General features: G+C 39.4%; 1 protein-coding gene across 1 annotated transcript in view; it reads right to left on the bottom strand.

Moving 5' to 3' along the window:
* LOC122810684 (vomeronasal type-2 receptor 26-like) overlaps nucleotides 1-24,519 on the bottom strand; it is a 171,411-nt gene that overhangs the window by 135,887 nt on the left and 11,005 nt on the right. The window contains exon 3 of the mRNA XM_044082253.1: nucleotides 9,929-10,052. Within this exon, the coding sequence (XP_043938188.1) occupies nucleotides 9,929-10,052 (124 nt within the window). The remainder of the gene's footprint in view (nucleotides 1-9,928; nucleotides 10,053-24,519) is intronic.

Consider the following 24,519-nt stretch of genomic DNA (forward strand, 5'->3'; position numbering starts at 1 on the left):
GCTTTACTCAAGCGTATTGCTTTTGTTACAGTGATCTCCCACACATCTTGTCATCCATACATAAATATCCTTTGTGATGCATAACAGTTAGGAGTTGACAGTGCAGACTTCCCTTCAAACTGTTCTGCAAGATGTATGTGTGATACGTCTTTCTGTGATGCATCCAGTAAGTACACAGCTCATTGAGAACATTGAAGGCATGAGTTACATTTTTGAAGGTGTAGATTATGGCTTACATGTCATGCAAACCTCCCATCAGGCTAGGATTGCCATTAATTTAAACTACAGGTGTAACACTGTCTCTCTTAACACCTCCAAAAAGTGGTCATTTTTGAGGAAGATGTGTTGAATTCCCCTTATAGATTAATGACAGGTCATTACAATTGTAAAAGTGTGTTTCTGCAGAACATGTATCGTATCTTACAATCACATATTTCATGTCAATGTCACAGATTGATGGTGGTATTATTTTAAAATTGTACATGATTGTACCTGCTTCTGTCTAATGTTGTCCATGGTCCTGTTGCTATGTTTCCCTGATTGGTTGAAAACTATGCTGACATTTCAGTCATATTCAAGCAACCCATTTTGCACACCTTCACAATATGCACATACCCCTATTGTATATATTGTCCTTGCTAAATGTCCTTTCCAGTGATTATTTCAGAATGCTTATGTCACAACCAATCATCTCCATGTTTATGTAACCTTGTGTGATAGTCACATAGTATATTGCAATGTGTAATTATATAAATATGCTCACACAAGAGGTGTAACCAGCATCACTTACTGTATGTACTTATGCAATTAATGTTATGCTACTGACTTGTCTTTGGAGTGTACATACATTGAAATGCCCTTATCTGGTGTACATTACCATGTTTCAAATGTCCTCTTCCTCTTTCTTCATTCTTAACATTCATGTCCGTGGCCCTTTTCAATATGCACAGTTCCCCAGCGTAGTGTATTTATACTGCATGCTATGTACCCTTGATGATCACCACAAGTCCTTTATTTCAGTATGCCCAAAAACATTGCACTGAGTACACTTTTCTATAATGTGTTTTGACTGCATACACTGCATTCATTTTAGCCCTGGTGATCAGTGTGGCTGTCCATGCAATTCCACAGAGCATTTACCTGTAGGTAAAATTGTCTGCTTGTTCTATATGCCTTCATGCCATTTTACATGGTTTCTTGGCCGGCAAAACTGTCACCGGCCATGAAACCTCACTTGTATTTGTATAAGTGTTATGTGCAGCATGCATATGCGATTAGTGCTGCTGCTCATCGAGCAAACAAGCAAACTCAGTGTAGGCTTTGCCTAAGTGTACACAGAGTTTATTGAATCCCCAGTTATGTTTACTTCTGCTACAAGAAGTCAAACATTTGATATTCAGCAATTGTAATGGGTTCACACCTCCTTTGCATGAACACTGTGCTCAGAGGCCTGAATCTACAGTATAGAATGGTAAATGTGTAGCTAGGGAAGTTGAAGGTGAGGAGACGTGTATTTGGAAAAAAAAAAACAGAAGGTTGCTATTCCTTTGAAGGTGATTTATCTATGGAAAAAGCTTCTAATTTTGCTAAGTTATGCTTGTATTGTTAAAGTACATTCTAGATTTTGTAACATATTACAAATCAATTTATATATCCAGGAGAAAATTAAACCTTTATATGTATGCACTTCTTATATGTTACTTTGGCATTGGCATTTTTGGCAGGCATTTACATTTCTCAGATAGACAGGTTATTAACTTTCATCACAAGTATTACTGTTAAAATTGTATTCTACAAACATCTAAGCTATTGTAGAAAAATGTAGTGTACATGTCACTGACACTGGTGTTATGATTCTGAGATGGCTCAGGGCCACCTCCAAGGGAGTGATGGGAAAGTGAGATATGACCAGCAGTCATAAATGGATTTTTCTGTTGCAAATGTGCACACATTCTGATAATTGTGTGGAAAACATATCTAGCAATTTGATTATCTGGTATTCCTTAGTTTGTACAAACCTTCATTTGTTTGTTGCTTTGGAGATGGGGGAGCCACCTACCATTTGTGTGTTGCCAGGACAGAAGTGTGTTTCAAGTGTTTTTCTCTTGAAAATGTGTAGGCATCCTGATGTTTTAGTGGAAAACATAATACGTTACTTACTTGGTATTCCTTGGTTTAGACAAACCTTGGTTTGTGTGGGAGGGTGAGGTGGGACAACCACATAAGTGTCAGCTTTAATAATTGAAAAGTGTGTGTTCCAGTGCATAATGTAGACGAATGTATACAAACGCAAGACTATAGGTGATATGTATGTGCTGTATCCTTCTCTGTTATGTTGTAAAGATAGGAGGTATTGTTAGCCATGCCAGGAGACGTAGAGCAGTGGATGTATAACATATTAGCACAGCTAGTTGGAATTTTCTAAAGAATTATATGTCATTTGTGTATCAAACTGATTTGTACAGATGCTTGTGTTTAGAAATGCATTTGTAAAGTTGCTTGTGTTAAAGTGTATCAACAGTGTTTTCTACCGGACAAAAAAAATGTGCATGCGTTATTGGAGCTGTTTAAATGTATACATTGTAACTGCATATTCTGGTAAAAAATAGGTTAATCCACCTGACTTTGAACAAATATTCTTCAAATTAAATTACTTTATGGGTTAAGCCATAAAGATGTTATTCCACAGTTTTGAAGGGAGCCAGAGGTGCAATGCCTGTGCTAGAGAATAGGTTATAGCTCGTGTAGGAAGAGTGGAATGGTTTTATGGGTTTACGACTTCCAGCAGCTGCACCACATCTGAGCAATGCTCTTGTCTGTGTATTATTAACATGTAGGTAGCAAATTCCTGGCAACTTCAAGTGTTGGTGATAGCATGAGAAACTGAGTCAGATGACCAGATGTGTGTGATGTCATTCTGTAAGCCAGAAATAATATTTAGATATTAGTAGGAGATTGCTCTCAGCATTCTGTATTCTGTCTTGTATCTGACAATGACCACTCTCCCACATTATCTTGCCTTGCTCTATTCAATAAGTAAGAATAGTAATTCTCTAGGTCAGTTAGGAAAAAATATTGAGATTAGCTTAATACTGTTTTTCTGTATCTGTGTGAAACTTTTCGTCAGTGTTATTTTTAATATATCCTTTGACTGAAACTCTGGTGTTTACTGTAAATAGGTATTTAGTATTTTCATGTTCATTTATTATTTATTATTAAATATTTTGAAACTTTTCTTTGTGGCCGGTCCTTTTTAGAAAATATGTATGTTTTGAGAGTATTTGCACATATTTATTTGATGATAACTATGGCCACCTCCTGAAAGCCTAGCTGTTTGGTCAACATTACCACTTGTATTAATATTAATTTCACTTAGTATAATTGGATATCCTTTTAAGAGCCATATAGTAGCTGACTGGTGGCAGTGAATCTACATTATAGTCTGGGCAAAGACGGTAGAGTGAGTAATCTGTGCCAGCCTTTCCCAGGTGTGTCTGTGTGAAAATTAAATCTCAAAAAGTGTGTGTGTGTGTCAGTTACTTGAAGCAGGGAGACAAAGCACTGGTTTCACAGAGAGGGTGCTGGAGGACTTGGCTTGGACACTTGGCTGAAGACCTAACCCTACAGCTGTGCCACTGAGGAGTCTTACGGGGGACCTGGAGGGAGACAGATAGAAACACCTAGACCTCAGACTGAGTGTGCTCTTAAGGGAAATCGTGCTTTATGCAGAGAGGTCTGCATCTTAAAATACCGAGTGTATCCATTTGTATTCCAAGTGAACACCCCTCTCCAGTATCAGTGGTGATGATTCAGGCTCCATGAGTACTGTCCCAGAGTGGAGTCATCACATATGTCACATAGGAATACGGCATCCAAACTTACAAATCCAGATAAACTCCCTTTCAGTGACTCTAAAAATGAAGTGATATGCCTGGTGTTCAGGCTCCATGGCACCTTTCTGCTTGAGAGAGGACATCGGGATATGGCTTCCAGAATGAAGATTTGGAACCAGTCAGTGAACAATGTCAATGCAATAGGGGGTCGCATCACGCATTATGATCAGGTGGGTCACTAATATGATTTCATCAGCCTGGAGGAGAGCAGTTGCAGTTGCCTGAGAACAGCTGGCTACAGGGGGAGGCCTGCTACTGAGCCCCCACTGACATCAAATGAAGAGTTCCTGTCCAATGTCAGAGATCCAGATGGCTCAGTGGAAACTATACACCAACACGTAATTGATATTGGTGTTGAGGTGTCAGGAAGGACAACTGTGTCCCAGGAACAGCTTTCAGGTAAGCTTACATATAGCAAGTTTTAGATGTTCTTGTATAGTAAAATAAATAATTTGAGTAATACTTCCCTGGGAAATATTTTTTCTGTACCTACTGATAAGCTAATAAACTTATACAACATAGTTGTTCATTACACATGGGCTGTGGGTGGACATGTTAATCAACTTTCAGTTACAACTATTTTTCACAAGACATATAAGCAATTGTGTATTGACTTTCCTCCTGTGTTATTCCCTTTGTGATGTTTAATTTGCAGCCTTCCCTTGCCTCATTTCTTCTAGGACCATCCTACCTACAAAGGGTAGAATCACCTGCACATGATAAGCATTTTTTTAACTGATGACCATGCTTCAGTTATATACTTTTATCTGTATGTATGAGGTGGGTGTAATGAGTGTCTGTATTGGTACACCATCTGCAATAGTGGGACCAGAGTTATTTTGGTATCATATAAGCTGTTTTAATATTTAGTGGAGCAGTAATTTCTTTCCTGTATCTGTTGCTTATTATCACAAGTGATCCTGACAGTAGAAGTGTAGAACTCCTACCACCTGATGTCAGAGTATTTGTAGGCTCTAGTGATGATTGTGGCCAAACAGAGGCATGGTCAGGGGGGTGCAGAGGTTGAATCTGACACTGAGTTTGAGATTCAGCCATTCCCTGGATTTCCAACATATACAGTCAGTTGGCCTATGCATACCTTTTCCACTGAGCCCTCAGATACTGGACAGGTGGAGGGTGACACACTTGATCAGGGTAGTGTGGTTACTGTGGCTTCAGTGTTGTTTGGCTCTGGCCATAGCCAAAGTGTGGGTGAGGTGCCATGAAAGAGGGTTGTTAAAGGTGCTCGTTGGAAGCCTACTGTTCAGCCTCCAGCTGATCCTGGTGTGTCATTTTGTGCCACTTGACATATGTTTAGGGCCATCATCGAGGCACAAGCATATTCCACTAGGACCACAGAGGACATTCTTAGGTACAGGACAACATGTGTGACTGCCTCTACCATGTGGCCAATTCAATGGATCAGATGAATGACACAATGTAGTGGGCAGTGTCTGTGATGGAACATCTGCTGGGAGGGGGACAGCATCTATGTTAATGTAAGTCAGCATCATCATCTGCTGTTAGCTAATGTGGTCATGCCCAATCCTGCTCTTGTAGTGACACTACTTCTAATGTTCCATCAGTGGTTGAGGTATCCACACCCAGACATGGTAAGCCATGGGTTCATAGTCCTGGGAGTAGTCATGAAGAGAGCTCATCCAGCAGGCATCCATCACATTTGTGTAGCACCAGCACATCTGGCCATGGTTATGGACACACCAGTGCAACTACTGGCAGAGCCAGTTTTCACGGTCGAGGATGACCACAATGATTGTTACCTCTACTATGCATGGCTCACAGCTGTCAAACATGCCAGGATGTAGAGCTAGCATAGAGTTTGGCTGTGTTCTAGCAGACACTCGCATATACATTTTCACCTTGAATGCCCATACAGGCATAAACATAACAGATACACGAGGCATTTGTGAGGCTTGCAGCTCTTTCTGTCACATTGGTTATTTGATAATTAGCTAAATTTCTGCCTCACTGTCTTTTTTACTCACACACAGTCACTAGGTTTGTGTCGTCCTAGGCATCCTGACCCCCCAAACAACACTGTGTGCAAATGATGATAACTGTGGCATCTCTTTTTTTCTATATTTTGTATTCAGGGATATGTATGTATTTTTTCTGATGCCCACGATGCATAGCTGACTGAGTGCTTATTATATATGTGCTGATGATGCTATTTTGAAAATTGTACTGCTTTCTTATGTGTTTTTGTACTGTGTGTATTTTTGACATGAGGCCTATTACTTGATAAAAAGCAGACATCTATTGACATAAGTCATTGCTGTCACATATTGATGTCATTGCTGTAAAATTCACATACCTTCAGATTAGGTACATTTGCAAGTAATAGTATGCAAGGATCTGCCATTCATTTGTGTTCTTACCCATTTATGTTCCTGTTACAGGTTCAGCACTTGCCCTGATAGTCCTCCAGTTACAACTGTTTTAATTCAGGCCTAAATCTGTGGGGTGCTAGCAGTGTTCAGCCATTACATGGAAAAGAAAAGGTTGTGAGCATTGACTGACATCAATTTTACTGTATGTGCGTGCATAGGAGAAAAGTTGTACCTCTTAGCTGGTCAGTATGTGTGCTACCCATTGCCTCTTGGCCAGAATAGGGGCATATTGTGCACTTCTACATCTACCTACATCCACAGTGTCTGGTGGTTCCACCTCTGAGGCTTCACGTGTATGTGGCTGTGATGACCTTGCCAATAGTGGTAGAATGTTTGACCCTTCCCCTTTGGTGTTCCTGTTGAAGCTTTTTTCTTATGATAATATTCTGTAGGATAGCAGACAGCGAAAATTTCAGCACATGTACTGGGATCATACTGCAGGCTCCCCCGATATATCCATGCACCAGAACTGTGACTTCAGCAGCCTGAACACACACACTCTATATTTCTTGTTTGAGCGTGTGCCTCATTTTACAATTCTTCTATGGGTGTGTGTTTATTTCTGAAGGACGCCATCAGTCATGGTTCAAGTGCATCCCCTGCATCCCCCAGTAAATGGCTTTGTGGGATACTCCTCCTGGAACACCTCTACCAGAAGTACGAGTTGTGCCAGATGTAGCAGTCATGGTCACTGCCGGGGTTGCCAGCAACTGCATTCAATATGATTCCCTTAGTGTTTCACACAATCTGACAGTTAATGGAGTAAAGGCCCTTTCTGTTTATGTAACCCCTTCCTTGTCCCCTGGGTGGTGCTTTGACCTCAATGTGCCTACAGTCTATGGCACTCAGAACTTTAGGCTAGTGTGCTATGAGTAGAACTCCTGCATAGTTCTGGCTCTGTCCTCAGCTGTACGGGGGAAATATATGCACTGACTGGCATGCTGCAGCATACCATTCAATAACTGATGGAGGATCCTAGATGATGATACCTGTGACACACGCAGTATGTCCTCTGTTGGTCTCTGGAAGGTTCCTGTAGCTAAAATTATAAGTGCTACACATACCTTAGTCTCTACAGGTATTGGTTCCAATCAGTTTGCCCCAACTCGCTGCTGAGGATGACAGAGGTTGCAGAGTTCGTGTAGTGTGTCTATTCACCCTGTAGTTCTCTAGTATTTTCATGTCATGCAGACCATGAAAAGTTTAATGGGGTCTAAACACCCTTCTCCTTCTTGGCTAAAGTCAATCAGCAGCAACAGCATAGACTTGGGCCTGTTGCACATACACATACAGAAGACCAGCATCAGCTACTAACATTCTTTTCATGTAGAGTAGTTTCCTTGGTTGTATTTCAATAGGTTTTGGAATTTGAGGCCAAAACCTGCACTGAAGGTACATAATTGCTTTATAACTTGTTGATTAGCTCCTCCATCTTGGATTGGTTGATTAGCATACGATTGGGCTGCTTATGTTGTAATTAACATGCCATGATGTTTACTGGGTTTGTGCAGCTCTACACGCTATGTAGAGATGCTTACTGAATATAAATCATTGTGCTACCATGTGCATCTTACAGCATGATGTGTACAAGGTTCTAGAGAGATGTGTAGGGCTTATTGAATCCAGTCTGTGGTGTTGTCATATTAAGAGGGGTCATATGAAACACATTCAGGCAATGGCATTAAAAAAATCAGTTATAACTTATTTTACCAACATAAAGGTGAATCAAATCATTTACATTGTATTTTGTCTGTGTAGCAGCATTTTAATGCAAATCTCAGTTCAACATAGTACATCTCTGTCAGGAGGTAGTATTCAGTATCCTAATTCATGTGAACAGATGTTCTCATCTACAGTCACTGACAACCTGCATGGACATAAGTGTGTGTGTGTTCACTCCCACTCATGTGTATCTATTTCTGTGCTGTGTAAGGTTTAAAATGTGCATATGTTCTTTCTGTTTACCTTGATGTTCACGTTTTTTGATGTTAGTAGACAAAGAGCTGCCACAAACCTGTATCTTGGATACCAAATAACTAAATATGTTCTAATGACCAGAGAGAAGTAGTGTTATTGATTTTTGTAGATTTTCAGTCTATTACTTGCAGTCTTTTTGTTTTGGACCTAGGAATTTTATGCCACCTTCAATATAATGTTACTCCATCTTGCGAAGCAGGACTACAGTTAATAAAACTAACAATAAAACTGCTATAAAGAATGAGTGTAAGTAATTAAATGCATGAAAGATTGCAGTCTTTACTGGAAGCTGAACTTTGAGATGTATAGCTAACTGTAATATTCAGACATTTAGTCAATAACAATTAATCAGGGAGATAACACTGGTCTTAGGCAGTTAAACCAGCTGAACTGTGTCCTGAAATAAACTTGCTCTCTAAAAATGCAGGTTTAGGAGAGGAATATGGTAAACCCCTTAATCTTAAAAGCAACGAATGTTACATGATCAGAGAGTACTACAGGTATCTAAATCAATGGGTTAATTGGCCATGCACATCAGTATTAAAGGTATCACTAATATTAGTACTAGCACAAATGTTCATATTTAAAAGGAGTCTGTAGTGCTTAGGATTTATAGACATGATCAACCCGAGTGAACCATCCTTTGGATTTGGATATATATACTGTCTGTGGCATGTAAAGCATCAGAAGTAGCAAGTCCTTCATGTGCCTCTGTTCTTCCCTTTTCTGCATAAATGCTATAAATCCACACTTCCAAATCTTTGATTCTGCTATACAGCCTGCATAATTTTGCCTGGCATAATAATGTATGGCTTGTGAAAGAATTTGGCTGACAATGTCAATATAAATGGTACTAAAGCAGTGCTCTTTTTCTCTGCTCCACTAATTTCTCAGATGTACCTTCAACTTAATCCATGGATTATCACGTTTTCTGATAATCTGTTTATAAACTGTTTTCTTCTGATAATGCATTTTGGTTGTTAATCATCCACTGCTATGTCTCTGTCCTGTTGAGTTCAAAATTAGTCTGGGTCCTGATGATATTTGTATTCCTAGGTAGCTTATGTCCCCATTTAATGTCAGGCATTGCTTTACAACATACTGCAAGATGAAGTATAAAAAATGTCTGGTATTCAGTTCTCTTTTTTGGAATTGGTATATAACTTCATTCATTCTCATACATCCGCTCTATTCCCAGCAGAGTGAAAGAGGAGCCTATCCCTCTGATCTCTGGGTACAAGGCAGAGAAACTCCTCCTGGCAAGCCATCACTGGATGCCAACACCCCCCCCCCACACACACACACACATGGGGTTTAGAGTATTGCCAATTTGTCTTCAACATATCTTTTGAATGTAGGAAGAAACCAGAACACACTCAAACTTGCATGGACATAGAGAGGACATAAATAATCACAGAAGGTACCCTGACCAGAAACTGAGTTGCAAAGCCAAGTACTGTGAGGCAACACACAGCACTGCACCACTGCCTACAAAATAAAATGTCGGTGGCTTAATAACTAGTTGCAAATTAATGCAAAGCAGAAAAAAAATATTTACTTAGAAGCTTGTCATTGTGATCTGATGACTGAATTTTTTTTTTGTGGTAAGATTTATTTATAGGATAATGATTTTGTTTTTTCACTTACCGCTTTGGTTCGCAACTTCACCTGGTGGACAGAGAAGGCAATCAAAGCAGCAGATTGGCTGGCCTAGTTGAACTGCTTTTCGATGACCTGGGCGGCACCTGTCACTACATACAGACTTTGGAATCTTGAAAAAAACAACAGATAAGACAATTGTATTTGTAGTTCTGCATGCTCAATGCCATTTTGACATCTAACAAATAAATAACAAAAGAATAATAATAAAAAAAACAATTCTACTAGTGAAAGAAAGAAGAGTGTCTTATTTTGAAATGTCATCATTTGGCACTGTTAATTACATGCAGATGGTAAAGATGACTTTTAGGTCTCATTCAATTATCCATTCTTGTCTCCCTGTAACTTCATTTAAGGATATATGTTGGCATCATCCCTATATTTTGGTATTATATTTAAACTGTATTAATCTGTATTGTGTATCAAGTTTTTTAGGGCTCTTTTACTTTGTTTCTAAAACTACATTTCTTTCTCTCTCTTGCTCTCTCCCTCTCTCTCTGTCATGAGGATAAGCATTAGTGAACACTGACTCTTGTTTCTCATTATTTAATTCCTAGATATTCAATTGTGTGTGATTTATTCTATTCAATAGCATGGCCAGATATACTTATTATCACTCAATCAACTATTAATTACCCGTACAGTCATGTACAAACCTGACAACTGTCCAGGTCTGTCTGACCTTGTTTAGCCCATACCTTGCAACTGTGCAGATTTTCGCAGCATGTCCAGATTTTTACCTCATATTTTTGGTCCATTTTTCATAAAATTCTAGTTTCCTGTTAGATTAGTGGCAAATCTTTGCAAAGTGAAGTTACAAAATAATGACAGACATTTGAGTTTCAGACTTTATACCTTTCAGAAAATTCATGCTAATGCAAAACATGGTATTCTATCAACTTTCAAAATTTGCAAGGGCAGTATTTTAAAATGTCCATATTTTGGGGCCTTTGTCCCACTTTTATTAATGGCTTTGTCCAGATTTCTTGCTCTAAGAGGTTGAGAGGTATGGTTCAACCTTACACTAACATTGGTTCACTCAGGTCAGCTGATAAATCATTGTTTAAAGTTATCAAAACCCATAACTCACATAGGGACTCCTTATGTTACCACACAATTGCTAAATATTGGAATTCTCTTCCCCAGCATATTCTAACCATCACTGATACAAATAACTTCAAACAGGCCCTAAAAGAATACTTCTCACATAATTGGTTATGCTCCTCTTCACCCCCAGACCAACCTATACCTGCCCTCCTCCTCATACTGTCTACTGCATTTCTCCCTGTTAGCCTCTTGTCATCTTGGCAATGAGACATGCTACCTTCCTATGATACACTCAAATTCATTTAGTCATTGTATATATATAATTAATGTTGATTTCTTATGATATATTGTGTATATGCTTTATGTGCATATACACAATATATCATACACCTCTGTTTTGCTATTGATAGTACTCACTCTTTTATTTATTTATTTATTTTTTGTATAAAGATGCAACTGTAATGCTTTTCTCCCCGGGTCTCTGCTGAAAATGGGCTACCGGCCCAGTTGGATACTACCCAGTAATCAAATGTAAATAAATAAATAAATAATATACAAGGAAAAAATTTCTAATCTGGATCTCTTTGAAAGTCTATGCCTGAACACAACTGCTGGAACAGCCAGCTTTACCAGAAGCTAGTCATAAAATTCCTTCAAAATAATCTTAATGTGTGTATGCGTGTGTGTATGTGTTTGTATATGAGTGAGAATGAAATGCAGTCTTTAAAGGAATACATATAGCTTTTTGGAAAATCAAAGTTCAAGACTGCTTCCTTCCCTACCATACAATAAAGTACACATGCAGTGCCTCAAAGCTAGCCAAAAATGTCCAAGGCTCACAGGTATTTTTCTTCAGCATCTTCAAACATGAGTAGCACAATTCCAAACAGCTTTCCACACAAGCAAGGCAAACTCTGTGTTCACAACAACCTTCATCCAATTTTCTTTTGATAAATAGCAGTGCCATTAGTCTAAAGATTCCTCCTTAGTAATCCATCTAGGGATAAAGGAAAACACAAGCACCAAGCATAGTGAACTCAGCCCTAAAATATAATTGGATTCACCCTGTTCCTGTTTCCTGTCTGTAAAGCTTATATGTGTCATCAACACACCTCCCATTCTGTAACATGGGTTCAGGATAGGCTTTCCTTCCTTCCCTGCTTCTCTCCCCAGTGTTCAAAACTGGAACAGCAGTTCTTATTTTGTATCTGCCCCCCCCCCCCACCCCTCCAGCATAGAACCATTGTGGTCTAACATCTATAGATGGGCGTAGTCTCATAAAATCCATTCTGTATACAGATTACTTTGGCCCATGAATAATATATGTGGTGACAAAGACCACCTGACAAGCTTGGAATTACTGACTGTGCTCATCTGCAGAATCACTGAAGATGATCATGATCAATAACTATTAAACATGTTCTTCCCAAGAGGTAATACTTAAGGCTGGAAAACATCCATTTAATAGCCAAACATGCTCAATCTGTCTCTGAATCCCACCACTCAGAGTTACATAACTTACAGCTGCCCGTCCCTTCAATCCCTCGTACCAGTACTGCTCCTAAGCATACTTTTAGCGGCATCCCTAAACACTGTGAACTGTTTGGAGAAATCTGGGCCTAACAGGATGGATTCAATACACAGCATAGTCTTCAATTTCTAGAACATGTCTGTCTTCTCCATCTACCCGACATTCATGTCGGACATTCTTCCTCCTAATTTTAGTTTTTCTACTGATATTCTTGCAGCTTTAAGTACTGACAGGGATTCATAAGGTTACCACAAAGTTTAGACTACATGTACACTTAATGTAATCTTTGTGAGTGACTAAAAAGCACAAAAAGTGTGATAAGAATGTTACTGAATACACATAAACTTAGTGTAGGCTTTATTCAATCCCATCCCATGACTTGCTTTTGGTGGTGGTGATGTCAGCCAGATACATGTGGCTTTCTGAGGTTTTCATATTTCCCCATCTTAATATGTAGTCCAGATAACTGGCTTTAGTTATAGCTAATTTAAACTTGACTGGGTTAGCTGTTAAAACAGCTTGTCACAAGGAACCTAGAGCATCTTGAATCTTCCAGCTTTCAGAACAAATAACTACATCATCAAGGGAAGTTGCTGCATACCTGGTGTAGTGTTTAAGAATTCTATCCATTAACTTCTAATACATTGTTGACACACCATAAAGGCCAAATGACATCAGCTTACAATGAAAAAGACATCAGGTGCGGTAAATGCTGTTTTTTTTTCCATAGCTGCCAGAGCTAACTGGATTTGCCAATAACCTTTACCAAGTCCAGTATGAACAGAAATCTATCCTTGCCCAATTTTTTTTTATCAATTCATTTACTTTAGATATAAGGAAGGAATCAAATTTTATATATATATATATATATATATATATATATATATATATATATATATATATGTGTGTGTGTGTGTGTGTGTGCATGTGTGTATATGGTTCCCCTTTACAATCCCAAAATACTGAAAGCTCGTATTTCAGTATCACGGGCTGGAAAGGTGGAAATGTAAAAACTTGAAAGTGCATAAGCGCAAATTTGAACAGCTCGAATCCATGCTTATGTAGTGTAGCAACAGGATGGGAAGTGTTTGGCAGGGATGGTTTACGGAAGTGAAGGTAAGTGAGTGTATGTGATTTTTATTGTAAGTTGTGCATGTGGGTTAGGGTAGGGTAGGGATGTTGTGTTTGTGTATGTGTGATGCGTGTGTGTGTGTGTGTGTGTGTGTGTGTGTGTGTGTGTGTGTGTGTGTGTGTGTGTGTGTGTGTGTGTGTGTGTGTGTGTGTGTGTGTGTGTGTGCGTGAGGGAGTGTGGACTGTCTGCGTGGGAGTGATGCATTTTTCAACTGTGCAATCTCAGAGTTGGTATATATAAGTAGGGGGTGTAGGGGCGCAGCCCCCCACATGGAGAGGTGCTGGGGGGCTTGACCCCCTGCATAGATGTAGTGTAAGATTGTGTAGTTTGTGTGTTGTGGGTTGAATGGTGGGCATGTTGTGTGGTGTATGGTTTGTGAATGTTCGGGAAGTCAGTTTTTCGTGTTTGTGTGTTTTGGGATTGTGGGCTGTTCGACTTTATAGTTTCGAGATACTGAAATTTGAGCTTTCGGTATCTCGAGATTATAAAGGGGAACTATGTAGATATATATACATATATACATATATATATATATATATATATATATATATATATATATATATATATATATATAAAATCTATGTTCATAGGTGTGGACTAGGCTAACGGCCCTGGAGCCTACATAAGCCTAGCCCAAGAAGATTACCTGACATCATGCTGCCCAAAGTTAGTTCCCAGTGCCCCTGTCAACCAAGGCCACTGAAGTGATCCCTGGGGTGAATTTCCTATTGCCCATCCACTCGTCAAGATTTCTTTTAAAGAGGGCCAGTGAAGTGCTCTGCTTGACGTGAATGGGAAGTTTGTTCCAGAGTATGGGAAGTCTCTGGGTGAGGAACTTGTCCCTCCAGCATGTTCTGTTTATTGTGGTAATGAGGTTTAGATTCCTGGATCGTGTGGCATGGAGAGATTGGGAATTCTTTAGTTGTAGCATATCTAGCAGCTCTGAGTCAAACATGGCTCTGTAGGTCAAGCACAGATCACGTCTAAGTAGATGATAAGAGACAGAGTATAGCTGGAATTTTTTCAGTCTGTCCATATAGGGCATGTGTCTAAGACCTAAGATCCTCTTAGTGAGGTATTTTTGTGGCCTTTCCAGTTGTTGTAGGTGTCTAGTGAGGTACATACCAAATGGGGCATTGTATTCTTTAATAGGTCTAATGAGGGATGAGTAGAGAGGGATTATGACCTCTTTCTTCCTGGATGAGAAACCTTTTGTAATGAGATGTGCCACATAGAAAGACTTTCTGACTACAGTGGCAATGTGGTTATCAAAGGAGAGGTTCCTGTCAACCTGTGTCCCCAGGTCTCTTATCACACCTTCGGTGTTTAGTGGACTCCGCTTATGTGGTAGTTCATGGGCACCAAAATTTTCCCAAAGGGAATGACAATGCACTTTTTGGCATTGAGTTAAGGCCATGGTTCTGGCACCAGTCATTGGTGTCAATGAGGCCTTTTTGTAGAATGCTTACATCAGTTGAAGAATCAATAATGGCTCCCAGTTTGCAATCATCTGTGAACTTGGTCAGCCAGAGTCCCTTTGTGTTGGCTTGAACTTCAGAGAAGTAGATGCCAAACAGGAGAGTACCTAGGACCGATCCCTGTGGGACACCACTTGTAACTGGTCGGTAGTCAGATTTGGAGTCCGCTACTTTCACAGTGTGGGTTCTATCAGTGAGCCATTTGGAAACCCATCTTATGATATACAGGTTTATGCCTAGTTTAGTACGTCTATCTGATTCCTGAGTGAGGGATGGTGTCAAAGACCTTGGTAAGATCTAGGTAGGCTGTGTGAACTACCTTTCCCTCATCCACAGCTCTGGTGACAGACTCTAAAAAGTCTATCAAGTTGAGCAAGCATGATCTACCTTTTACAAACCCAAACTGGGTAGGGTTCAGAGTCTGGAGATTCCCTATGTCCTTATTTGTAAGGTCCATGATGATGCGCTCCATAGCCTTACATATCAGGCTCGTCAGGTTAATGGGCCGGTATTTCCCAGGGTCTATAGTCGCCCCCCCTTTGTGAAGTGGGATGACCATAACAGTGTTCCATTCAGTAGGAACAAAGCCTGAAATGAGGCTGTGATTGAACAGAGTACTCAGGTGAGGTGCCAGCTCACTTTGTAATTCATGTAGAACACAGCCAAGGATATTATCAGGTCCCATGGAAGCTGTATTCTTGGCTTTGGACATTGCAGTTTTTACCTGTGTAACCATGATAATAGGGACTTGGCATTCCTCAGTTATTATGATAGGCCCTTTAGGGGGTGAAAGGGGGGTAAAGTTCACACTGAATCTGTCGGCCAATATGTTGGCAATATCAGTTGGTTCTGTATATGTATTGCCACCGTGCTGTAACTCAGAGCAGATCTGAGTATTGCCTTGTGGATTCTTAACATAACTATAGAATGCCTTGTGGTTGTCTTTAGAATCTGCAGCAATTTTGTTTTCGTAGCTAGATTTAGAGTATTTGATGCTGGATCTCAGTTTTTTGCTGAGGCTAACAAGGGAGTGTTTCCAGTCTTGGGACTTCACCCTTTTCTGCAACAGTTTTTTCCTTCTGTTGTAGAGTTTGTTTATGGTGGGGGACCACCAGATTGGCTTCCTTTTTTTGGAGGAGAATATCTTGGTTCTGTTTGATATAGCCTGTTGCATGCACTTATGTATATGCTCATACAGTGCATTGGTGTATGATTCAGCAGTCCATTTGCATGGGTGTTGTGAAGTTAGCCACATCTGTTTTTAGAAACCCAAAATTGGCTTTGGAGAAGTTTTTTTACAGTGGTTTTCTTTGGGGGGGGGTGAGTGTGGGATGTTTATATCCACAGTAATTAGCTTGTGGTCAGATCTGACCAGGGAGGAGTTGATTACTGGTGTAGAGCAACGGTCGCCCATGTTAGTAATGACCAGGTCAAGGATGTTTTTACCCCTGGTGGGGGTAAGAATGAGTTGGTCCAGGGCGTTGGGATTAATGAATTCCAGAAAACATTGAGCAAGTGTGTTGGTACATGAGTAATTTTCCCAGTTAGTGGAGGGGTAGTTAAAGTCTCCCAGTATAAGGGTATTGGGTTGCACCCTAATATTTTCCAGTGTGTTTAGAAATGTGGAGTGGGAATCCTGGGACATGGTGGGGGATCTATAGCAGGCTATAACCTGGACAGCAGTTTTACCCAGTCTTAGTTGTACCTGAAGTATTTCTGATGTGTTATGTTGGGCTACTAGTCTGGAGGTGTGCATATCCTTTATGAATATGGAGACACCACTGCCTTTAGTGCTTCGGTCCAGGTTTAGGGGCAGAAAGGCGTGGTATAAATTATAGCCTGGTAGTGCCGGGGTGCTCTCTGGAGCCGTGAACCAGGTCTCGGTCACTGTACAGATGTTGATGTTCTCCATTTTACAGAGTGCTTTGAGCGAGTGCATTTTGAGATTTTGACTATTGAGTAGCATAATCCTCAGATTTTGTTTGCTTGTAGCTGTTATGGTGGTAATTTTGTCTTAAGGACATTGCCTAAAAAAACCTTGGCCAGTATCAGTAATCCCTGGACTGACAGGTGCAGGCCATCTCTGGTGAAGCATTGAGGTCTGTCGATTATGTCATCCCAGGCAGACAGAGTCTGGATCCCCTTAGAATGACCCCAGAAACTTAGCCAATTGTTGAAGTTAATAATTTTCTGCTTGTACTGTGGTATAATTCTGGGTGATGGTAGGATGCTACTCAGAGCTAGGGTCATACCTGCTTGGGCTACAAGATCCGAGAGCTCATCTGTGTCTCTTTTCATATAGTCCAGGGAGGTACATCTCAGGTCATTCACACCAACATGAACAATGACAGAGTCATGTCTGTACCTGTTGTGGAGTGACCTACGTGTGTGCGTTATGTGGTGGATCCTGGCACCTGACAGGCAGCTGACAGTAACTTTCTCTTTATTCATCCTAGTGAATGGAGTATCAGGGCACCTTACTATTGAGTCACCTATGACTAGTGTATTGGGTAAGTTGTTTTGCCTTATGGGCTTTGGTTGAGTGGCACACTGTTTATGTTAACTATGTGTCTCATGGTTTGTGCTGGGATATGGTGGTTGTTTGCATTTCTGCCTCGGAGGTCTCTATTGTTTGGGCATATTTTTATTGAGAGCCTCCACAAAAGTAGGTGTGTGCTTTGTGTTACTATGTGAGGGTTGTGGTGGTGTATGTTCTGGAGGGCTATGTGTTGAATGTGGTGTGGTGCAGGTGTTAACCTTCTCCTCTTGAATGGCTAATCCAGTCTTGGCTCGAGAGTGCTTGGCTTCCAGTTTGGCTATATATGTGCATCTCTCACAAGTCATAGGGTTGGGAGGTAAGAGGAGAGGGTTGTCTGTGTACATGAGGCAGTTGTTACATTGCCTCAGGATGTCCAAGTTCACCGGGTTGACAGGAGAAAGCACAGGGAACTGACCATTAGACATGCCTGGATATGAGCTCAATATATTAAGTACTGAAGTCTTTTACAGGCAAAATGTCACTCAAAGTGTCTGAGTCTGTATAGAGCACTGCCAAACACTTGAGGGGAAACTAATGCTTAGACCCTGAAAATTTAAGGATGAAGTATTTAGGCAGATATTCTAAAGTTAGGAAGAAATTAAGCAGTACTTACTGAAAATAAAGAATTAGCTTGTCAAGAATGATGAAAAGAGGGGAGTCACATGAATGGCTACTGCCTGGCTACTACTAATGCTGGTCTCACCACAGCTTCACTCTGTTGGGAAACAATACTCCTTTGCTTTTTCTCTTACCAGAAGCAAAATGTTAGCACCAATCCCAAGAAGAGAAGCAGGCCACGGCCTTTTTGGTGATCCACAATCTTGTACCAAATGATGCTAGGGTCTACAGACTTGTATCCTTTTTCTGGTATATGCCTTAAATAGCAACCAGACCAATCAGGTATGTTAAGCACAGACACTCACTCTCCAACCAGAAAGAGTCAGGAATCAATGCACTCTGCTCCTTCTCTCACCAGGATCAGAATATAAGCTCAAATTCCAAGTAGTCACATATAAAGCAGTTATTAAGCTTTCTGGTGATCATCAGTCTCCAGGAAATAATGTAACTGCACTCCTTCACTCACCAGGAGAAAACAGCCCTAATTCCAAGATGACTACTGAGAGGCAGAATGTGGGCTCTCCAATGACTGGTGGTCTTGCAATATATGCTTAAAGGTAAGATGAAAAAAAGTGGTTTATCCTAAACACTGCAGTGTGCACAAGAGGAGTTAGATGTGAAAGTAGGTAACTTAAGTTTTACCTGTCTAATAAGTTAAGTTTTAGTGGAGAGTCACTATTTTTAAAACAGCAGGATAGATTGAAAGGGGTGGTCACATTTTTATTCTGGTACTATGGAATACAGTAGGATGGCCAATAAATTTAAATAGTTGAAGGGAAGTGATTTTACAAAATTATATTTGTGCTTACTCACACCAACCACTAAAAGCAGAGAGGAAATGAGACATATGATCAAATTAACATAAGGGGCAGGCAACTAGAAAGATAGTGGTGTTTAAGAACACAACAGTGACCAGGTGGGAGGGTGGGAAAAATTTCTGTAAATTTCTGTTTGACTCACAAGAGACAGAGCTGTGGTGTCTTTTCAATTTTAATATGCAGTTAAAAGCAGAATACAAGTAAATTACAGTGTAAAGAAAACAAATCACAGTATACAAAATAGAAAAAGGCAATAAAGTAATACAGAATACAACAAAAAAGAAGCAAACTAACCTTTCCCTCACAGCAAACTGTAGCAGAGTCTGGGTGAGCCTTACCAGTAAAGCTCTGAAATGTTTTATTTTACCCCTTAAACAGAAGGTTTAGCTTTTAATTCCTCCCCCTCAGTTCACAGATGATTAACCTTAGCTGACCACTTCTAACTTATGTTTGACTCCTTAATTGACCTGTTCTAATTTCTGTCTGACTCACAATAGACAGAGCTGTTGTGTCTTTTCAAGTTTTAATATGTAGTTAAAAGCAGAATACAAGTAAAACACAGTGTAAAGAAAACAAATCACAGTATACAAAATAGAAAAAGGCCATAAAGTAATACAGAATAAAACAAATTAAAAGCAAACTAACCTTTCCCTCACAGCAAACTGTAGCAGAGTCTGGGTGAGTCTTACCAGTAAAGCTCTGAAATGTTTTAGTTTACCCCTTAAATAGAATGTTTAGTTCCTAGCTCCACCCCCTGAGTTCACTTATATATAAAAACACACACATACATAGGTTTATTATCATATTACTAGAACCAGAGTACTGCCAACCAGAGTCCTGAGATGAACATCCTGAAAAACTAAAATGTTCAGATTCACAGATCCAGAACTTGCCACCCAGCCTTTGCAGGACTTGCATTAGCAAAATTCCTGGCTCTGCAGTGGTAGAAATTTTCAATATTTTTTTTCAGCTTGGGAGTTTAAATATTTCAGTAATATGATAGTAAACCCTATCTGTCTATCTATCTGTCTATCTATCTATCTATCTATCTATCTATCTATCTATCTATCTATCTATCTATCTATCTATCTATCTATCTATCTATCTATCTATCTATCTATCTATCTATCTATCTATCTATCTATCTATCTATCTGTCTATCCATCTATCTAACTACATTGTGTGTGTGTGTGTGTGTTTTGAATTTCAAGGTAAAAGAAAATGTAACTATTTTAATTTCATTCAACTGTTTCACTAGCTTTCTTACCCACTTGCCTAAGCTTAATACTACAGCAGCAGTCAGTGTATCTATATTCCACCGCTATAACTGAACATCTATTACCACAACTGCGACAAGCTGTTTCGGCCAATATCTTACCCTACCTATCTGGCTACCAATAATGGAGCCCCAAGGTTACATTTGTTTTGTTGGCCAGCTTAATCTTTGCACACATCCTAAGGGAGTATAATAAATGCTTGCCTCCTGTTTACTGACAATCTATTTATATTGCATAGCACAAAAGAAATGCATTTATGTACACAAATTGGAGGCAGATTTCTTCACTGATAAACATAAACGCACATATAATGAAGAAGAATAGAAATACTCAAGTCTTTCAAGACATGTGATAGATCACCTCAGCCATATAATCCACTGTCACATAGGTACATATATAGATACATAAGGAATCACCAAGCTAAAAATGCAGTGCCCTTAAGGAAGACAGAGCCACAGCTAAAATAGATGATAATACCAAACATCTTTTTTAAAACTGTGTTGAACTTTTTCTTTTTTTAAATAAATTTATTACCAACATAAACATTAAAATTATGTGCAACCATTCCAACATCTCAGTTTAACATAATGTCCTCATAAATATACTAGATGAAGTCAAGGGAGAACTCCTTATTAACACAATATCATACACATTCTGTTTAAATACACTTGATATCACAGAAGAGGAATGACTAAGGCTGAAAGTCTTACTTTTCACCTGGTGTGTTAACTAGTATGGGCATCCTTTCTTAACATCCAACTGTTCCACTTCCATAAGTGCATTCTTAGTGCATTATCTTTTAACCCTTTTTCTTCAGGTCATTCACTCAAGCTATCACTTAATCTATTAGCAGAACAGCCATCCCACTTCTGCAACCTTGTCGAGCTGTGGAAAAAACACCCATCCTCCATGTCCATTTGATTAATTCAGAATGCTCTGCAGTATTTAAATGTGTTTCCTGTAACAAAAAATGTCTGCTTTGTAGGAAATGACACATTAAAAAATTCTCCTCCTCTTCTGGGTATCAACCACCTTGTTGACATTCCATATTAGAAACCTAAGGTTTCCTTTATTATTACTGTACCTTCTTATCATCCTTCCTGGTAACATAAACCCTTATTTTTCAGCTTGTTATTCTCCCTGTTACCGTAGATCGATATTGTGTCTTGTATGCTTCTAGCCCGTTGGTCAGAGTGACATCCATTCATTGCACATTTTTAACTGAACTAAATCTTCCATTTAACAAAACAATAATTAAAAGTACACAAACATCATGGATAAACATATCATGTAGAGTAAACATTAATTTAAGAACTATCTACAAGAAGTCAGCAACCAAGCAGAAAATGCTTGCACTATCCATTTGTAGCGACTTAAAATTAATTACGTAACTGAACCAGCAGGCCCCGCAACCATCATTGAGTTGAAGTCCTTCTGTCTTTTACGAAGTATAAGCCATGCAAAGAGACATTGATGGATAAAATTTGTATTCCTTAGGAATCCATTAGCCTAAATATTAAACAGTACAATAACATCTACACAGTTAATTATACAAACATGTCACCCTTTTATCAACATCATCCAACTGTTGTAAGAGATATACAATCAAAATCTTTCCTTGGGCCTCATGCTTACTGAGCGTATCAGTCATACCAACCCACAGCTACTTGACCTTCATTCTTAATTTTCTTCCACCCATGATATGTCGCCAGTCACAATATCTTTGTAAGCTAACAGTCAAAACAATAATTACAATATTCCTGCCATACATCTATGTTCCCTAAAGTCCACTGCAGGCACATTCAGACTGCTCAGTCCCTACTTATTCCATTTTGCTGCATGTTGAGTAGTGCAAAAGTCACTTTTTAGTACCATTTTATTATCTGCTCCTTTGTATTCAGTTTCCAGTCTTGATACCACCCCTCATCTTTGATGCTCATTATCTGACTGCAGCCCTGTTTCTGCTGCTCATTGTTCAAGAAATGAGATGGCTCGCTATCTGTCCAGGCACATTTTTGATGCAGTTAACATCATTCTGAAATACGCAGGGCAGATTATTTTAAAGTGCAGGTGCTGCTACCATGTAATATGATTGCTAAGAAAAAACTGCCCTCTTTATCATGGTGTCAACCAAGAAATAATTTTTTAAATAAATCCTGTCATCCCCCACTGCAAAACCTTTCTGGGTTTCCAAAGCTGATTTAAAATATCTTCTTTTATGGCATACGGTTGAAGTCTACAATTATATGTCTAGGTTTACTCTGTTTAGAATGAGGACTCTGTGGCTAAACCCTGCAAGCCTTCTCAAACGTTATGTAGTCCTCTGGGATCCCCAGCTATTGCTCTAAATGTTGTTGGATAGAAATGTCATGATCTCTGCCTTCGAGACCCTCTGATACCCCAATCAGTCTTATGTTCTTAAGATGGCTTCTATCCTCTGTATCTGCCTGCTTCTTCCAAGTCTTTTTCAGCCCTCTTCCTTTCAGAAAGTTATTTTCTTCTTACAACAGTGCAATAATATCTGAGTGATTGGTAAGGGCTTTGTCAACCTCCTCATTCTGTCACAAAACATTCTCCATAAAGGATTCAGTTTTACCATTAACTTTTTGCAGAGTAGTCAGTACAAGCTTCAAAGGATGTAGACTAGGATCAGGTTCTTCCTACGCCATAATGCAATATTTCTTTTGCTGACCAACTACTAACAGATCCTGCATCTTGTCTCTACCAGCCTTGTTTGCTGAGGCTTGGATGATGGCATTTTATTGATATGCATTAACCCTTTCTTTTCTCCAGTTTTTAATCATTCATTACAGGCACTTCATATAGCACTGTTGTTTAGTTCAACAGATAATTCCCTTCTACAGCTGACATTTTGCAACATTTTACATGAAGCCCACCTAGGCACATGCCCACTAGTGCTTCACCATACCAGAGCTCAATAATACCAGACATCTTAAAAATGTTCATGGCCCATTGTCAAGCATGCGGACTCTACAGTTAATAGAGTGGCAAAGGACAGGGTGATGGTCAGCTGTCTCTTTGGAGCTAGGATAAGGGACACCAGTAGGGCCCTCTAGGCAATGAGGCCTCCAAAATATGAGTATGTCTTCATCAAACCTCATGTTGTGGTGAATGACCTCAGGCAGTCCAGCTTGGAGAGGTTGATGAGAAATATGTTGGCTGGTGCTCTCATCATACTTTCTCTAAGAAAGGAAATGGTCTCCTTTAGAATTATACCAAAATATAAATCAATCATCATTGGCTTTAACAATTAGTTACATAAACAGTATCATTCTAGTCTAGATGGGTCCAGTTTCTAACACCCAGATAAAACACAGAGGTCAGACCCTCCTACTTCACCTGAAATAGACTGCATTTTTTAGGACTTTCTGCAAACTAACAAAAAATGTTTCCAACCCATTAGTACCTTTTAGGCAAAGTTAAATTGCCAGGCATTAAATCCTAACAAATTCTAACCTTCCAGGCAGTAGGGTGGCTCTGTTCAATGCAAGAAGTCTCAAAGGCAAAATGTCTAACTTGAAATCTTTTATTTTATTTTCCTGGACCACACGCACATCTGTGAGGTTATGGAAGCCTGTTTTCAGTTTGCAGAAAGTATTGTCTTCTGGGCTTCATTGCATGTCATTCCTTCATGATGATTAGTAGTAGTAACAGAGCATCCATACTTGTTATATATTTCATATCCCAGTATCTTGTCCAAAGTGATCTCAAACTCAATTTAGTACTGGTCCAGATCACTGTCAACAATACATATTTTGACTTTGTTGATATTTATATGTACCCACTCTGTATCCTGAGTGGAGCACATTGAATACATAAATATATCCCCCCCCAACTGGAAGATAAAAAAAACACCCTTTTATTATAGGATTTTAACTGCCCAAATATCAACTAATCTACTTATACCTCCTATAATTGTCATGCTAAGGCCTTTTGCAACATCATCAACTTCAGATCCTTGGACCAAATAGTTATTTTCTATGTTACAGGCTCAGGCTTCCAAAACCTTGTCTTAACTATCGACCCTTCCCTCTGCTCATTCCATCAAATATTCCTTTCCTAGTTAAATTAGTTAAATTAGATTATTTAGCTATCACTTCTGCTTCACGGCCAGCCTC

The sequence above is a fragment of the Protopterus annectens genome, chromosome 9.part0, assembly GCF_019279795.1.
Source record: "Protopterus annectens isolate FY-2018-M chromosome 9.part0, PAN1.0, whole genome shotgun sequence".
Taxonomy (NCBI): Eukaryota; Metazoa; Chordata; order Ceratodontiformes; family Protopteridae; genus Protopterus; species Protopterus annectens.